Raw genomic sequence first — 18,881 nt, 5'->3', positions numbered from 1 at the left:
TTCAAGAATATGACCTGACTTAACTAAAGACAGAGTCTCAAATCCTGTAGAAATATTAGCAAAATGATTATTTATTTTGGAAATAGCAGTGATCATGGAGTAAACAAAACTGTACCTTCTAAGCCGAGGGTGTGGGGGCAGTCAGTGCTATAAAGATACAAAAGCATATGAGGGGCTACAGGTTGTGAAGTTACAGTGACTTACAGGAATGGAGCGTGGGGGACACTGGGACTTGCTGAGCAAAGTGACCGGGTTGTACTTAGTGCTTTGTTATGTCATTGTGTATTAAGTGCTTACAAAGTACAGGCAACACGATTTGCTAAAAGATTAGAGACAGGAGAGGCTATGAGAAAATGAGTTGATCCTGTAAGCCCTTAAGTTAAAGCTGACTCTTATCCTAAAGAGTCTTGATGGAGGCAATGATGGGTTTACCATAAAAAGAAAGGGAGGGGGGAGAAGTTGCCGGTGTTTTAAGGACATATTTATCGGAAAGAAAACACATCTCACCTGACTGAAAATTGGTAGTAATTCAGCATTTCTCCACGAAAACTCCAGTCATCAAATCATAGTGGGATGGAAAATTGTGCCAAAACAATGTATTATCTTCAAAGTCAAGACCATGCCCTCAGGAGTGGTCACTGCTATGCGGTGAGGGTAATATGTATGGCCAGACTTGCATTTGAAAGGAGTTTCTTGTAGTTCTTGGATGGTGGGTAGGAAGGGGGCAGCTTGTTGGATATTCCTAAAGTATTTAAAAATAACAAGTTGGGGATTTCAAAAAAATACGTCTCTTAATTACCTGATTGCTCCTTGGCCTTTTGGCCAAGTGTAAAATATATTTAGACTAGGTCTAAAGTATATTTAGAAATGAAAGCACTATGAGTCATTGAGTGCAGTCTCTATAAGAACTGAGTTCCTCAGTGCTAAATCAAATCCCTCCCGACTCAAGGCTTAGGGAACTCCTTGTAAGAGCAAGTTTATATAAGCCAGAGGGGATGGAGGACATGAGAGCAAGCTCTTCCATCAACATAAACACAGCTCATGAAATCAGACTGGGAACATGCCCAGGGCCTGCACGTGTATATTATGGTTTCCAGTTTACTGTTTTTATGGGATCCCTGAGTGCAAACAAATGGGTCTGATTCTTGTGCCTTCTCTTGGGCCATCTCCCTTCTGTTATTTTGTCCAATTCTTAGGTGTTAGTTTTTTTCTCTTATGTTTTATTTTTACCCTTAGAAACCTGTTTGTCTTCTAATGAGAGAAACAGGGTGAGTGGCTAGGAGGAGATGAGGAGGAACTGAATAGCTGAGGGAGGGAAACCCTAATCAAGAACATACTTCGGAGGGTGTGGTGGGCGAGGGCTGCGGTTTAATTCCCAGCACCCCTATGGCAGCTCATACCTGTCTGTAACTCTAGTTCCAGGGCTTCTGACACCCTTAACAGGCACACAAGCAGGCAAAACACCAATGAACGTATAATAGTAAGGAAAGTAAGTACATTTAAAAAGATGTGGTAAAGAACTATATTCAATAAAAGGGAAAAAAAAAACTTCATGTTCTTTTAAAGTTAGAATTCTCTGTACTGACTCAAAAATCAGTTTTTTTTTTTTTTTCAACTCACACTTGAAACTATCTTGGCCTGCTTGGATCAGAACTATGGCTTTTAAGGTTCGAGAATGCCCTACCCACACTCTTGCTTAAAATGTGCTCCATTTTAGCTTTTTAAAAAGGATATCAAATATTGCTTTTCTTCTTTTCATGAAACTGGTAAATGCTCATTGAGAAGGAAATCCAGGCATTTCAAAGTAGAACTACTTTTAAAATTATCCACTGCCTAGAACAATATAAGAGCAGTTCTCCAAAATAACGGTTGACATGATTATTTTGTGTTCACCATCTACATATATCAATAGAAAATTGGAGGCCTTGTTATATAGTTTAAGATTAGTTAGAAATTCTGAGTAAACTCTTCAAGTGTCAGCTTAGAGCTGAAAATAAAACCAAAATCCAACATCTTTCATTTGTTTAAGGTAGGGGTGTGCATGTGTGTGGTCTATGCCAGGCAGCCAGTAGTAAGTACTAGATTCCCCTGGGATTAGAGTTACCGGAGGTTGTGAGTTCTGGGAACCAAACTTCAGTGAACCCTATCTCGAGCCCCCGACATCTCCTTTGAAAGAGGACTACCAGACATGAAACAGCCCCACTGCACATATTAACCAGACAAGGCCAGTCAGTCCTAGGTCCAGCTCCCTGTGTGCTGGCCACGTGACTCCTAGAGAAATTCATCTTTGGTTCTATTTTATAATTTTTATAAAATATTGAGGTTCATTTTACACTATAAACCTTTAAGTCTGGATACACTTTGAAACATGCTTCTGTTGAAGAATGTCAACAGAAGCCACTCAGATTACTGCATGGCTGAACTGGGTCATCTAGACCAATGTCATGAAACTGGCCAAGAGTTTGAATGGATAAGAGTTTATGAGTTGCAACAAATATACATTTGCTATTAAGGTAAGACTATACAGACTAGTCATTCCCAGCTTTGATAGTCTGCCTTTTGGTCTATACATCTTAATACTGATGCATTATGTCCCACAGAAAACTAAGGCTGGGAAAGCAAAGGAGGCGTCCCAATGTCAAAGTTAACGTGCTGATCACCCATGAGTTGCATGGACCCCTTTAGATGTATTTTAAGGGAAAAAAAAAAATGTAAGGCCACCATCCAATTTTTAAGCTATCATGGATAATTACTCTAGCAAATGTGGTAGATTAACTGATTCAGTGTCCAACTAAGTCATATGTATTCTTCATGCCCAGATTCTAAACCTGGCCCATTTTGGCAAATGAGGACTCATTTTCCCTTCATGGGAAGATGTGGAAGCCACCAGCCTGTGTTAGAAAAATCTAGCCAAGTAATTCTTAACCCTCATCTTTAACTGATACAGCTTGTTTTTTTCTAACTTAAAGGCCCTTCAAAAACGAAGGAGGGAAAACAAATAAAAGGTAAATTGGCACGAAGTTGAAATCAGTTAGTTCCTTTAGAGTATTGCTGACTGTTAAGTATATGGCAAGCTAAAGTATGATTTTAAAAGCAAAACAAGCCATGAATAATAATGCCACCTGTTCTTGCCAGGCACATTCATCCGTCTCCATGACTTAAGACAACTCTGTTTCTATTCTCTTAGTTCCATCCAGGCAGCAGCCACCATAGTATTCGCCTGAGTTTCTAACGGCCAACATCATTCTTCTGTGCATGGCCTTCTGAGCAGGGGGCACTTTCACTCAAAGCCAGAGATCTCGTCAACAAAACTAGACCTCAAGGTGTCTGAAAGATTTCCAGAATTACTCTCCTCTTGCCCTGGGCAGGCTTAGAAACTCAGCAGTGCTTACCTGGATCATGGCCGCAGCCCTGCAACTCACTTCTGGCCCAAACGCCTGTCAATTCCATCTGCAGCAGTTACTGAGGGGGTGGATATTTTCAAAAGGTGTTAACAGTGTTTGAGGCTCCTCCTGGGGAATCGTGAGACTAAACCGCCACTTTGGCCTAGGAGCTTTGGCTGTATTAAATGAGGGTAACGAGGGCCCATAACCAGCTTTACAAGACCAACATCTAACTTAGAGGACTGCTTGCAGCAATGAGAGCATCAAGAGCTTCTTAGAAGAGATCAGGAAAAGGTAGTTTCAGATACTGCCTTTTACAGACTTACATTCTCTGTGTGTAAGAGAACATGCATCCATGCCATGGTACATGTACACATGTTGGTTAGTCGACTGCTTGGAGGAGTCTACTAATGTACAGTGTATATCACAGGCATAAACTCAGGTCTTCCGGTTTGGCAACAAGTGCCTATTCCCATTGGGTCACCTTGCTGTCCCATGGACAGCCTTCTGATTAGAACTGTAAAAACATGTTTGAAGTAAGCACGACAATGTTGGAAACAGGGAAGAATCTAGCATGTCTGACTTGCCGGCTGTGTGTCCAGGTGCACAGGCCCAGAAGGGCTCTGGGCTTTAATGGTTATCTCCAAGTCTGTATGAACTTGTTCCCTATGTTCCTGAGGATAAAGGCTCATGACAGCAACAATCTGACGGCTCCATCCATGCCGTCTATGCGGCGACTTTCATAAATAACCTCCCACATTTCATCATACCTCTATCCTGTTCGCACTTTCTTCAATCTCTGCCAGTGAGATCCCATACGGCTTCTGACCGTCCAGAGAAAGGCAGTAAGTTTAATGGCACAAGGAGATTTTTTTGTCACTGGATGGTCTTGCTAATCCATCAGAGAAGGAAACGGAATGTTCATGAGGCACTGAGTATACAGTTTACCATATACTTAACAGTCCAGTTTGGCTAGTTCCTATACAAAGGAGTTGCTTCCTTTAAGCAACAGCAAAAATTTAGAATGACTTTTATAGATATAATTAATGTACCCTGACTCTAACTGAAATGCATCTGTATGTATAGTGAAATGTATCTGTAAGTATAGAAAGTGGGGAGAATTAAAAAAAAAAACAAAGACTGCAAGAGCTTCAGATTTCCAACCTGTCTAGCAGGGAAAAAAGGTGATGAAAGCTTCTGTGCATCACATTCACGAACGAGCAGGCTTAGGGTTAGGGTTAGAGCATGGCGTCTGTGCATTCCTTCACATCCAGGGTCAGGCCAGGGTACAACTCTGTCTTGTTTACACAGGACCCAAGACACAGCTTTCTCCAGGAACGGAACACTAAGGTCTCAGACATCAGACTGTGGTGGGGAAGGGGAAAGCTGATGGGAAAGGCACTAGACAAGGCAGAAACATTCGTGCAGCCAACCTTATTTATTGAAAAGTCCTAGTTTTATTGCCCGTTTAGTAACATGTTTGTTCAACAAACTAATTTCTCATAAAGCAAAACACAACTTTTCTTATAAATAGTATAAATTATTTTATTTACAGAAACTTGTTACAAAACAAATAGACTATATATTTCTTCTCTTTTAAATATCCAAAGTAATTTTCTATCCCTTGACATTTGTTCATTTCTATACAGCAGCCAACACAAAGTCCAGCTGAGATGCTCTTGATTATGGGTACACATGTATCAAACTATTCACACATTTTAACACAGGAGATTGCTTTAATAACCAAGCTCAAAAAAAAAAAATTCTTTCAAGGCCCTGCATTCACACTGACAGTATGTAGTGCTCATTTAAGTGATCTGAAAAGGTAAAATGTCTTACATTAAGATGTAAAAATGATTACTCTCTTTTAAACAGTGAAACTTTTAACAATCATTTTTCAAAGCCTAACTTTTCCCCAACCCAGGACAGAATGGAGACATTAAGAAATCCCTTGGCAACAGAACTCTTACAGGAAGACAGCTGCCTTTATAAGGTACATATTTTTTTTCAAATTAAACATTTTTCAATGTTCTCCGAGGTACTTCTTGTATTTTTTAATACAAAATATTTTAAATATCCTATCTTAAACTCTGTATTACATGAGTGACAACAGTTTATAACCCTTGGTGGCACTGGGCAGTCCATTGCAGTGAAATTGCTGTGAACCAAAAAGGTCTTAATTTAAAATACCTTATAAAAATTACCAGCCTTGCTGGCTTTTAACTTCTCCCCTAAAACTTTAAGAAATAATATTAGGTGGAAAAAGCAAACTCCAGAAGTTCAACTCAGCATTCAAGTCTTTAAAGATATCTGTCTGAGCTTAAACCAGGTTCAGGCACTTTCAGTTTTGTTTTGTTTTGTTTCCTCATTAGTTTTAAACCACATCACATACTAATAACACAGGTGTGCTCAGAGCGTGCTCTCTCTCTCTCTCTATCTCTCTCTCTCTCTCTCACACACACACACACACACACACACACACACACACACACAAACACACAACTAAACAAAGAAAAGCAGTGTGTCACTTCGCTCCATGTAGTCTATTTGGAAATCAGGCAACTGAGAGATGCCGTGCCCACTTTATCTGCTTGCATCCACCCCGGAGACACTAAAATGGACACAACTCCCACACAGCAGAGGCATCCCGTTAACTGTACAGGAGGCAGGTTCTAAACTACTGGCTTGGCAGTGAACCACTTCAAATTATAAAAAGGTATTTATTTTTATTAATTAATAAATAAATACTAGATGATCTCAATTGTACCAAAAACAGGATATCAGAAAAAAAGACCTGTGCAAAAATACATATTTAAATATGTACAATTCATTTTTAACAAAATATGTCTTCTGAAATAGGGATACTTCCATATTTATAATAGAACAAGAAATTCCAAAATAAAGATACAAAAGTAGGTTTTTATAATTCTTTGTTCATCATTGCAGCACTTTTATTTCTTTGTAGTTTAAGAAAACTGCAGAAGCTGTCATGAATTCTATTGGAAAGAATATAAAAAAGTATCCTGGTTTTAAATTGATACCAAAGTCTACCTAGAATCAAGCCAAGCACTGCAAATCTGGTTCTGCAAGTTAACCTAATTCAAAAATATTGTACTCCCTTATTTTAAATGGTCTTAATTGTTCACCATCATAAAAAGTCGTTGTCAGAGAAAATAAAGTATTTGAACAGTCTAAGCTTTAGTAGCACTGTTTAGAACATGTGTTTGTGGCAGGCAGAATCCAAAATGGCTTTTCCTAATCCCGAGGCTCTGTGTGTTTCCTGGAGATATAATGAAGTCTAAGGATCAAGCTATAGCGCTCATTAACCTAAGTATTATCTACTTTACTCTGAATAAACTTCCTACCGTGGCCCCTATTCACATCTTTCGGAACAGCATCTGTCTAGAAACTCAAGCACTAAAAGCATCTTAATTTATAACCATCAAGTCCCTGGTTCTGAAAATAAATCTACCCCACACCCCATTGCACTTGTCAGCAAGTGATGACTGTGTAAGCCAGGGTTCCCCTGCTCCTTCCCCAGCACTAGGACAGACAATCAGATGGACCTCCTAACTTCACCACACTGGCCCATCTGCACCTAGAGCTCCTCGAGCATGAGCTTTAAAACATTCACCAACTGATTGCATAATAAGTGAATAAGATTCTGTTTTCCCTTCCTTAAAAAAATTCAACATTTCCATTAATTTATAGTTAAAGTATCTGCATAAAGTCTTTGTGTTCTTACATAATAAGAGTAAATGTAGCAATTCACATTATTAGGCTGGTAACCAAGTATTTACTATTCATTCTACCTGTTGTTGACTGAAATTCCCTGAATCTCAAGCTTGTAATCTAAGAACTGTAGGGAAAGAACGCAATGACTGGGCTCTGCCCAGACACTGGCCAGGACAGGACTAGGAGCCTTGGGGGTTGTCCTGTTGGCCACGCTGCTGTACTCTTCCTAAGCCCGAGGACTCAGTCCTCTGAGCAGGAGCTGTTACAGTGGCCCTAGAGTTCATCCCCAAATTCTCCGGTAGACGTCTTTTCAAGCAATGTTTTAACACATTGAGCATTCTTTGGGAGTGGGGTGCTGAGAAATCGTGAAGAGGGCTTTAAAACTCACTGAAGGAAGATGGCTATTACTGTCACAGAAAGACGGGTGTGCGTGAGCACACAGTATGTACCCTCACGAAGCTGCTTCTCTCCATGGCATGCACACAAGGCTCTCCAACCACCCTTTCTTGGGGGTCTCCACCTAAGCCCACCTGCATTCAAATAAACACCTCTAAAGGCTGACAGGAAGCGGTGACGCAGATGCAATGACAGCAGGACTGGAAGCAGAAACTTACACTTAGTTCTCCAAACAACAGTCAAAGTAGAGGTGGGAGTGATGCCTGGGAAATTAAGGACATTATAGTAACTTTTAAAAGGGCAGATCTTAAAAAGCAATGCCGAGTGAGACAATAACCCCAACCTGACACACGGTTCAAAATGAGCAGTGACAAGAGAGGTCAGTCTCTTTGGAAACCCTACAGATTATGCCTCACTTGAAAATTGTTTACCTCCCTGAATCCAGTGTCCCAATTGGCTTCTCATCACCAAACTAGTTTTCCTTGTCTCTCTCTCCATTTTTCTTTTCTTCATTCTTCCTCTTTCTTTCTCTCTTTTTATCACACATGCTTTTGTACCATGAAAACTAAGTTTCTGAGATACTTTAACTTAATATCCAGGCATCAGCAGCTTCAAGCCAGTTCTTAAGTCTGAAGAACTTGATAAGCTTCTTATCCCAAATTACTTGAAAAGGGCTGGGCTACTACGTCATAATGCATTGACCAACGTTAGATTTCTATTCCTGAACACTGCTATAAAAAAACTCTAAAGCCAGATATCCTCTAGGAGGTTACTCAGGATGCAACTCGCTCCTCTTTCTTTGGAAGGCCTCCAGTCTCCAGTTAAGGTGCCTACCTCTGGAGACTGACTTACAGATGAGAATGTGTTCAAAAACACTCTGGCAGAGAAAGAGGGAGAGTCTACAGAAACACTCTTGCCAAAACATTCTTTGCCCAGCCAATCTACTTCAAGAGTGGCTCCATGATATGCTCCAAGTAAAAAAAAAAAACAAAAACAAAACACAAACAAAAACTTCTCACAGATGGGTAGCAAGTAGTCCAGACCACTTTTAACACTGAGAAAGCAATCTGGTGGCTGAACTTGATCCAGTGTCCTTTATGTGTACTCACTGCTACAGACACAACTTCGGAAAATCCTTGTCAAACAGCCAGAGGTTACCCTGAAGGTCCACAGGAGTTTAGAAAAAGAGACTCAAAGGCATCGTGGAGTCCAGAGTGCTGAGCAGAGGTGTAACTTGTCTTCAAAAATGTCTGGATTATTCCTTCCCGTGGTACTGTCAGCTGTCAGGGTCGTGCCTTTGGCTTTCAAAACAGAGGGATGAGGAAATACAGAGTAAGTAAGTAGTAAGTGGCTAGATGCCGTGCTCCCAATTCTACACAAAGACATCCTATACCTAAGTTCCACTGACCTGCCTGTCAGGGAGGTCCATCACAGGACCAGCCTGAAGCTTTGTAAGGACGCACTGCAAAAACATGGGCAACAAGAGACCACTATCTGGGATTCCAGCTCTCAAGTTTTCCTTCTAAGTTGAGTGTTTTTGTTTGTTTTGTTTTAAAACTTGTGTCCTTGAAAGTATTCTAGGCTGTTAATTCAGAACAAAACTAGATGTGCTAACACACAGGTGTGGTGCTCTACACCCAAGGCCCTGCGCAAAGCACAGGGAGGAAACTCTGGCCTTCCCATGGGGTAAATTAACATCTAGAAGCCAAGAACAAACTTGCAGGTCAGGGAGTGGCTACACATTGCTATGTCTTGGGCTGCATACTTCACTTCTCTACTCAAAGATTAGCCAACCCAAGCAGCAATGCATTAAAAGTGTTCTCCACAGAAACAGCAGAGCTGTGATTTCAAATTCTCTAGAAACAGCATTTATTTTGTTTTTTGACAAGGTCTTTCTGTGTAACCGTGGCTGTCCTGAAACTTGCTATGTAGGCCACGCTGGTGTTGAACTCAGAGAACTGCCTGCTTCCATCTCCAGAATGCTGGGATTTAAGATATGTGTCACCATACTCAGTTTTGGGAATAGCATTCTTTAAATTGCTTTTAAGTCATGAGTTCTGAGATTTATATGCAGCTGTAAGATTGTTTCCACTGACAGAAAGCTGAAAAATAGTTTGTAAGGTTAACATATGTCCTGTTTGCAAGTCTCAGGGTTCCTAGGATTTGTGAAGTATAACTAAAAACAAAAACTCCTCAACAGAGGAAGTCTTTCTGTAATGTAACCTTGAGTTAGATTGATTTTTAAGAATCTAAACTTAAAGACTGTCTAGTCTTCCTAGAAGACAGGTCCCCAAGCCCATCAGAAAAAGCAGAGGGAACATTGGCAGATCATGACCCAAACTGTCCATCAGCTATGTAGGCAGCAGCTGCCTTTTAAAAGGTAGGTAAAGGAGAAAATTCAAATGTGAGTCCAGCTCTGCAATTTCTCTTTAAACTGGTGACAAGACAAGGAAGAGCTGCTACATACCAGTGGGACAATACTCCCTCCCAGACCCTCCATAAGCACTGTTAGTCCCTGCTGCCTAGAATGACCACCTCCACCTCCATCTCTCCCATCAGTTCCCTGTAGGTGAGAGTGAGGTGTACACAAGTGTAATCGTCTAAATGTACAACAAGCTGCAGTGTGTGTAGACACCACCTCTCCTGCAGGGGTCGCAGGCTAACAGGACACTACTCTCAGAGGGAGTTTGGAGGGATGAGTGTATTGTTTCTTGCTGTGTTTGTACTTCTGCTACACAAACCATAACTGTATGAGTAACTACAAAACAAATAAAAGCAAAGTTCGCATCTGCAGTACTCTTACTCAAAAGGCCAAGGGCACACAGCCATTCTGAATGTAATTAGTTATTTCCCCCAATAATTCTGACATTATCGATTCATACAAATATTAGGAAAAGTCAATTACAATAGGAAGTGCCTTCAGTTTCTGAAAAAGCCCTAAGCAGGTAAGTTCTGAGGATGAGGAAAGGGGAGTAACATAAAAGAGAGCCTCACTTTTTAAGTCAGGGCTCTGGGGTGCTGCTGCTGCAATTCCTGTTCGTAAGCAAGGAGAGAAGATATCCTGATGAATGAAGTAACAAGATGAGAGATGAGCTGGAAGTAGGGCAAAAGAAGCTGGAACACAGAACTACACAAGAGACAGTCAGAAGAAGCCAACAGAAGGCCAGGAACAGGTAAGACACAGCACAAGCAAGTCACCACTCCTCTGAACCTACTAATGGGAGACACAATACAGTTCATCTTAAGTATGCACGTGAAACAGGTTTCCAACTTCAGCTGTGCCAACACTAAATCTTGTTTCCTGATGCCCTTGAAAATAGGGTGTGATTTACCAGAAAATCTCAATTGCTCAGGGTAAAAAACACTCTAAGCTTTTTTGTTTTTTTCAAGGTTTTAAGTCATTGCTTACTAGATCAGTTTGATTTCAGTCTGGCTTTCTTCAAGGGAACATTAGAATAGCTATGCAAATTGAAAATGTTCTCTGCTCCCATCTCTAACACCATCAGATACCAATTCTCTGCCTCTGCAGAGGGAGCCCCTCTCATGCTGACTAACCTCTATTCTAACTGACCTCTCATGCTAACCTCTATTCTACTGACCTCTCATGCTAACTGACCTCTCATGCTGACTAACCTCTCATGCTGACTGACCTCTCATGCTGACTGACCTCTCATGCTGACTGACCTCTCATGCTGACTGACCTCTCATGCTGACTGACCTCTCATGCTGACTGACCTCTCATGCTGACTGACCTCTCATGCTGACTGACTGACCTCTCATGCTGACTGACCTCTCATGCTGACTGACCTCTCATGCTGACTAACCTCTCATGCTGACTGACCTCTCAGGCTGACTGACCTCTCATGCTGACTAACCTCTCATGCTGACTGACCTCTCATTCTAACCTCTCCTGCTAACCTCTCATGCTGACTGACCTCTCATGCTGACTGACCTCTCATGCTGACTGACCTCTCAGGCTGACTGACCTCTCATGCTGACTGACCTCTCATTCTAACCTCTCCTGCTAACCTCTCATGCTGACTGACCTCTCATTCTAACCTCTCCTGCTAACCTCTCAGGCTGACTGATCTCTCATGCTGACTAACCTCTCATGCTGACTGACCTCTCAGGCTGACTGATCTCTCATGCTGACTAACCTCTCATGCTGACTGACCTCTCAGGCTGACTGACCTCTCATGCTGACCTCTCAGCTTGGTGCTTCCTCAAGCTTGGATGCTAAGTGCAATTCTGCTTTCTCCAGTGAGGAGCACTGCCAAAAGGCTCAGACATTCTGTGGAGATGCCCTTCACATGGGCATGGATCCTCTTTTGTTAAACATTACCATGAAAGTTAGGCACCCACTACAGGCAAACCGACCAACCAAACCACAGTTTTCACAACTGGCCAAAGTCCCCAAGACACTTCCAGAAGTCAGAGTCCATGTCCTACCTGATGGAGGAGGGAATTGTTCATCAGTCCTTGTGGCCCTGGGATGGTGCCTGTGTGCTTCATGTGGACGCTGTTCATGGCTGGCGATCTGGCGACCTTTGTAGGTTTGCTGCCACTGCTGCCCATGGTGCTAGAGCCCGGGGAGCACTTTCTTTTCTTGCCTATGAGTTTGTCTAGAGGAGTGTGTGAGTGAGGGCTGACAGGCAGTTCACTGGACTGATGGACGAATGGGCCAAGAGAGAGAGTGGAGTCGCCACTGTTCACCATTACACTCATCCTCTTGATGGACTCTGCAGGGTTCACACCGGCCGGACCCCGTCCCACTGGCTCGTGCCGGAGGCTCACAGAGTGTGTTTTATTTGTCACACAGTTGAGGCTGATACTGTGGGAAGATGGTGCTGTTGACAGGTATGGAGTCCCAGAGTGAGCCACACAGTTTTTCCTGAAAGAGTCCACGGAATGGGAAGAGGAGGAGGAGGAGGCCGAAGAGGAAGTAGAATGAACTGATAGTGGGGAGCTGTTTTTGCGTTTTTTCCCTAAGCCACCACTGGTACTGCTGCTGGCACTGTGACAGTTAGTGCTGACAGCAGAAGGCTCCTTGGGCCGTACAGACTTGCTAGGTTTCAATTTCTGAGGTTTTCTGGACAGAGGAGAAGAGGGGACTGACGAGAGGCCAGAGGGTGTGGAGGGGGATGAGGATGAAGCAGACACATGTCTGGATTGCATACTGCATACAGGATCCATTGCCCCAGAAACAGCAGGCTGTGCATTTAGAGTGGTTCCGTGAGCTGGTGCCGACTTGCTATTCGGGGAGACGCAGGAGGATGGCAACACAACTGCAGGTGCAGAGACGGTGGCTGCTGCCAAGGAGCTGACCCCACCTTGTGATGTCGGCACAGAATTCGTCCGGTGAGGAACTCGAGCAGAAACAGGTGATGTGGAACAGGGGACCGGTGGGATTTTCCTGTAAAAAGGAGACATCATGGGTGGTAATGATGGCCACAAATGCTTACCATGACTACAACTGCCATGGACGGTTACAGATGGGCACTAAGCAACCTATTTTCACAAAGGTCAATTTGAACCACAAACTCAATCCTGATGGGGACCCTGGAAACACTGTGTCCGTATGACTCACACCCACAACAGCCTCAGGCTGCCACTGCTGACCCCTAGCAAGCACTCCTTTTTAGGCACAGGCCACAAGACAGTAACTCTCAACTCATCCTTTCCAGACGACGTCTGCCCTGATCACCATGCCTCGCTTGTACCTGTCTAAGCCCCTGGTGATAGATTTTGTAGGCCTGGAGATGATGTTGTAACCGGCACCTTATGGACCATTTTATCCGTAAAGCCTGGAATCCAGTATTCAAACACTGAAAAGATCCAAGCAAGAATGAGTTACTTGAGCAACAGGCAGATTGTGACTACTGGCCAGAACGCTGCACAGGAGGTAAATCCAAAGGGTCTTATCACAAAGTATTTTGCTTGTAATGTCTGAGCAAAGTACTCAGTAGGGGATGAGAAATCTGTTTGGACAGTCAAATACAGGAGATCTCCTTTTATTTTAGCTCTGAGTTTTAAAAACTGTGACAGCATAAAAGACAAGGAAATCTAGTAAGCCTGATAGTGGCATTAACGCTCGGGGTTAATTAACGTTCAAAGAAAATGAAACAATGGTCTGAAGGCTGTGCCAAGACCATCCTACCTGAGCTGGATGAGGTGGCATAGGTCACCACTCCACTGGGGGTCGGTCTGAAATGGCCTGAAACGCTGGCATGTAACTTCGTTCTACTTTAAATGCACACTGCACTTCCGCTTTGCCGCTTGGCCGCACATAAGCATTTATGAAGCTTAAGCCACAGTCACACTTATAATACAGGAAATTTCAGGAGAGGACACAGACATCAGTCGGTTTTCAGATCTCTCTAAAAGACTGCAATGTGGGCCGTGGATCCCACACTGAGAAGCCTGGCTGGCTGTATGTTTGTGAGACACACAAGTACTGCTTGACAGGTTTGTTAACAATGTGAATTCCTAGGTCTCAGCCAGCGCCACAGAATCAGTCTCTGAACAAGGTACCCAGGCTCACTGCTAAGTTGCTCACTGGATGCAGTACCACACTATGGCCACTAGGTGGCCCGTGAAACTCAAGAGTAGCTTGCTTACTGGGTGCAGTAACTGACTATGACCACTAGGTGGCTTTGTGATGCTGGGGTCTAAAATCCGGGCTGTCTGAAATTCTGAGGAAATCTTCCTCTACAGGCAGCACCTGAACCTCCTGAAATGATATAACTGCCTTTTCTTTTTAGAGGCTCTAAAAAACTAAGTAAAGGTATTCAAGAAAATAACATATCTATCTACCTCAACACTGCTGTATCTGCTCACCACTGAAACACACATGTTCCCCACTGCTGCGTTGACTTTTTAAAAGCAGAGGTCATGGAGTTAGAGATGAGTGTAAGTCAGTTGGCAGAGCATACATAAAGCTGTGGGTTTGATCCACAGCACCACAAAAAACTAGCCATCGTATGCCTGTAATCCCAGCACCCAAAAGGTGGATACTGGGAGAGCATGAATTCAAGGTCATTTGTGGAATGACAAGCCACTAGGAACCAAACCTGGCTGTGGCCTGCTTCCCAGAGCAGGAAGGAGGAGCACTGTTCCCCTGCATGAAGGAAGAGGCAGGAGGAAGAAAGCAGAGTGGCAAGCCATGCTGTGCTGAGTCCTACAAGCTAAGTGCACACACAGATCCAGGTCCTGTCCACAGGCGTGGAAATAGACTCTCTGATTAGAGACTAAGGCCCCAACCATTTATATCTGACTACCAGGAAACCAAGCCATGAAAGCAAATGGCCTTACTATCATCCATTCAAAAGGTGCTAACCAACGGTGGACCTTGGATGGACAATGGATGACTTGAGTGTCCCCTGTAATAAAATATCTCACTGAACACAAGTTTTCCCAAAATATTCTTTTAAAAGACAATCCTGAGTCAAAGAGCTTTAGAAATTCTCCTTGGTATACAAAAATATCTCCTGCTTTGACAGTTGCAAAATAATCTTTGAAAAGTGTTGCATAAAAATAAGCTTACTTGAAATGATGAATTCAAGTTTTTGTAGCCATCGATCCCTTCTTTTTCTTACACTATTTTTAGTAAACACTAGGATACATAACAAGATGCTCAAACGTGGGGCGGTCTGAGTGACAGAGTGCTCAGCCACTATGCCCAAGACCCTGCATCACGTCCCAGCACACCAGAGCCCCAATCTCCAAGGTATAAACGTGCAAGTCCCCAGATGACTGCTGCTGCAGCCAAGAGCGCCGGTGCCCTGTCTTCTGGGTTTTGTCGCACTCTCACGCTCTCTGTCTTGCTCTTTCTCAAACGAGTCGTCACCTTTTCTGACACACACTGGGTTCTCCTCCTGAAACTCAGTGTTGCTCACCCTAGTGACAGCTCCTCCAGACCCGTTCATCTCAGAAAAGCTTTCTCTGGATCAATAGCCGGTTTTCCCATCTCAGCTGTTTGGAAACAAACTGAACCTGGTGGCTCCTCCACTAACCTGCCACGTGACTGTATCAGTCTCATTAACTAAAAATTAACAAGGAAAAAAGAGTGATTACAGTCCCGGAGCAAAGACTGGAGTAGGAAGCCGGTACCTCTTCTTTCCCAGGCTTTTGTCTCCCTACATGCCTGACTATATGATGGGGCCCTTGCATGTGGGGTCCTTCCGATGGGTGCTCCCGTGCCCAGAACAAGGTGGGGCTGTGGAGCGAGCAGAGGAGTGTGTTACAGAGCAGGGCCTTCCTTTCTACGTTAGCCAGTGGCCATCTCCCATGCAGATAAGCATGCCATAGTCTTACAAACACAACGTGAGGTCATCAAGAAAATACATGATTGGAGCAGGTCAGCTCACCCCATGCCACCCAACGAAAGACACTTACTTCCATAGCTGTGCGTTCAGATGCTTCTCTACCATGAGGTTGAGGGCACAGCGAAGCCGGTTCCACCTGGAGTCAAACACGTAATACCCTCTTCCGATCTGCCGGCTCCCGAAAGTGCAAAACTGAAAGAGAGCACAGCGTACAAGAGTCAGCTCTGCCGCCAGCACCGAGGGCCAGGCTCTTTCAGGCTCAAGAAAGGAAGAAAATACCAGAGAAAGGTCAGGGCTGAAATGCCTCAAGTGCCAGAAGCTATTAACCACGGCCACAGCAACGCCTGCGACAGTTTGGGGGAGAGAAGAAACGTATGCGAGGCCCAGAATGGATTCACAGCACCCAAAGGTGCTGCCCACCCACACAGCCACAGCAAGGTCTCCGTGCCTTCCAGTGCCCTGTCCGAGCTTCACTGGGGAGGCCACAGCATGTGGGTACTTAGGGACGCACAGCTCACCGATGCTGGCTGAGGGTGACGACCTGAATAGTGACAGTCCAGTTTCTCAACAGGCTCTTCTCTGTCATCGCCTTCACCCTCCTCACTGGATAAGCGAGAAGCTGGCTCAGTGGCAGGCAAGGGTGGGTGTGGAGACTCACGGCCTGGAGGAGGGTCAACAGGGGTACTTCCTCCTTGCTGAGCAGGGCAGCCTGGGGGCCTGAAGGAGTAAACAGCACAGCACAGCACAGCTCAGAACAGACAGCCCATGCCTCGGCAGCTTTAAGTCACACATCTAAAAGCACAGGGGATGGAGGAGACAGGGTCCATCCAGCAGCCTGAGGCCAGCATGCTGGCTGACTCAGGTGACGGTGGACACACGTGTGCATTCTCATACACAGTGTACACAGCTCTCGACCTCACTATTCTAAGGTGAATGCCTGCCATTCAAAACCAAGGCAGCTCAGGACCTTTCTTCCCTCCCCAAAACAGGAGCACACGTAGAACTCATGAGAATTCTTTCATTGACTGCTCTGCATATCCCCAAAAATGTCCCAAGTATCTGACTTGTACAGTGGTAAGTAGACTGACTGACAGAGTGCTCTAGTCTAACCACAGGGACAGGAGGACAAAGAATGAGGCAGCACTTCGCACCCACGGTCAGTCTGAGCATCATTCCGTCTGCATCTGGGATGACCTGTGGTTTCCGAGTAAACCCGACCTTCCAGATGACAAGTCTCAGTGAGAAGATGCCAAGGGACGCACGCACTACAGAATCCTGGTCTGACACCTGACCGTATTCCAGTCACCCCTGTTCCCAAATGGGTCCAAAGTCCTTCACTTCAACTTGGTTAAACAAGCATAAGAACAGATATATTCTCTCATCACTGTCTCTTGAGTTGTGTGCACAGTAAATTCTTGTTAAAGCACTCTGACACATTGCTTTTCTGTGGTGCTAAAATGCCTACTTTATGCTCAAGACAAAGTCCCAAATGAGTGAATGAAAACCCATGTTGATAAGCAGATACTATTAAAACTAAATGCTTGTCTACAACCTTTCTCACTATTGCAAACAGTCAAAAACAGAAGAAATAAATGGCCAAAGCCATCTGAAACTTCCCTACTAGAAACACAAAAGAAAGACCCAGTCTGAGCTCTGCTTAACAGAGTTAAGAAAAACCTGGTATGGAACCGCCACAGGACAGGCAGCTCTAGCTTTACACTAGTGTTTATGTCTGTAACCATAAGCCCTGGTCAAAACTGAAGACTGGACAGTTTTCATAGTAAAACCCAATTTAAAAAACATCAGCTCCATTGGGACAGTGGTGCAGACCACACTTTGACAGTACAGCTGCCCGGCAGTGGACGGGAGGTGGAGGGGCGCTTGCCTACTTGTACAGCCGTTCCCTAAAGGCAAGGCACAGGGTTGGAGGCTTGGCTTACCTTGGAAGACTAGGGGTGTGAGGTTTCGGTTTACTTGCTAAGGAAGGCTTTGATTCTGCAGGAAGGTGTGGCTCCGGCAGAGTCCTAGGAGGGGTAGGATGCGGGTCCCTGAGTGGGTGTGGTAGTTGCTGACAGTCAGGATGGCGAATCAGCTCCTTCTCCCTGGTTCTGTTTTTGTGCTCGGCTAATAACACATCAAATCGTTTTCTTCTGCCCTGAACAGCTCTCCGCTGGGTTAAGGAATGTGTCTACAAAGACAGACACACACAAACAAAATCAACAGACAGAAACCAAGCAGTTTCAATAGTGAGTTTAACATGCTGTACATCCCCAAACTTCTCCCCATAAAAGCAGCAACCTAGAGCTTTGCAAAGATGAGATGTGTCCAACTTTCCTAAACGAAAGTCTGGTCTCTTCAGCGAAGCTGGACTCACACATTCCAGCTGTAGGACCGGGTAAAGAAATGAGTTTCTGGGTTCGGTCCCCAGCTCCGGAAAAAAAAAAAAAAAAAGAAGCAGAAATGAGTTTCGAGCAGAACAAAGGGCAGGTGCTCATTTCTATGCAACTAAACCAGCTTCTTCATTCAGGCTCTTACGAGCTCCATCAGAAAATTGTGATTACTAATTTAAACACTATTGGTAAAGTATTCTTTTAGTAACTGAGGACAAAAATTAAACATAACTGCTTTTCTTTAACAAAATGAAGTATAAAGAGAGAAGCCAGCTCATAGTAATTGTAGAGACAGTCTGGGGAAGCCAAGAAAGACTTGACGAAAAGAACTCAAGGCAGAAGGAAAAAGAACCATTGACAAGAGGAGACAGAAATGCAGTGAGTACCAGGAACATGTAAGTACATTCCACTGTCTGTCTGTCTGTCTCTTCAGTCTCTGAACTAGGGAATGGGCAGGCAGACAATATGATAATTCTGCTGTAAGACAACTCCATCACATCTTACAAGAAAACATCTATATACCAAATGTATTTGATGAGCGCTGATGTTTTTAAATATTAATTTTACGTTCAATCATGTCTGTACGTGTGTCTATATATGGGTATGTGCACGTGAATGCAATACCGTGGAATCAGAAAGTTTGGAATTAGGTT

General features: G+C 43.9%; 1 protein-coding gene across 1 annotated transcript in view; it reads right to left on the bottom strand.

Moving 5' to 3' along the window:
- Window positions 1-4,802: 4,802 nt before the first annotated feature.
- Window positions 4,803-18,881, bottom strand: part of Atxn7 (ataxin 7) — a 90,106-nt gene continuing 76,027 nt past the window's right edge. Inside the window, 6 exon segments of the mRNA XM_032917276.1 lie at window positions 4,803-8,815; window positions 10,509-10,575; window positions 11,964-12,927; window positions 15,909-16,030; window positions 16,357-16,555; window positions 17,779-18,026. Coding sequence (XP_032773167.1) covers window positions 8,706-8,815; window positions 10,509-10,575; window positions 11,964-12,927; window positions 15,909-16,030; window positions 16,357-16,555; window positions 17,779-18,026 — 1,710 coding nt within the window. The 3' untranslated portion in view covers window positions 4,803-8,705.

This window comes from Rattus rattus, chromosome 12 (assembly GCF_011064425.1).
Source record: "Rattus rattus isolate New Zealand chromosome 12, Rrattus_CSIRO_v1, whole genome shotgun sequence".
Classification (NCBI taxonomy): Eukaryota; Metazoa; Chordata; class Mammalia; order Rodentia; family Muridae; genus Rattus; species Rattus rattus.
Note: the sequence above shows the minus strand (reverse complement) of the source record. Positions and strands in the feature narration are given on the sequence as shown.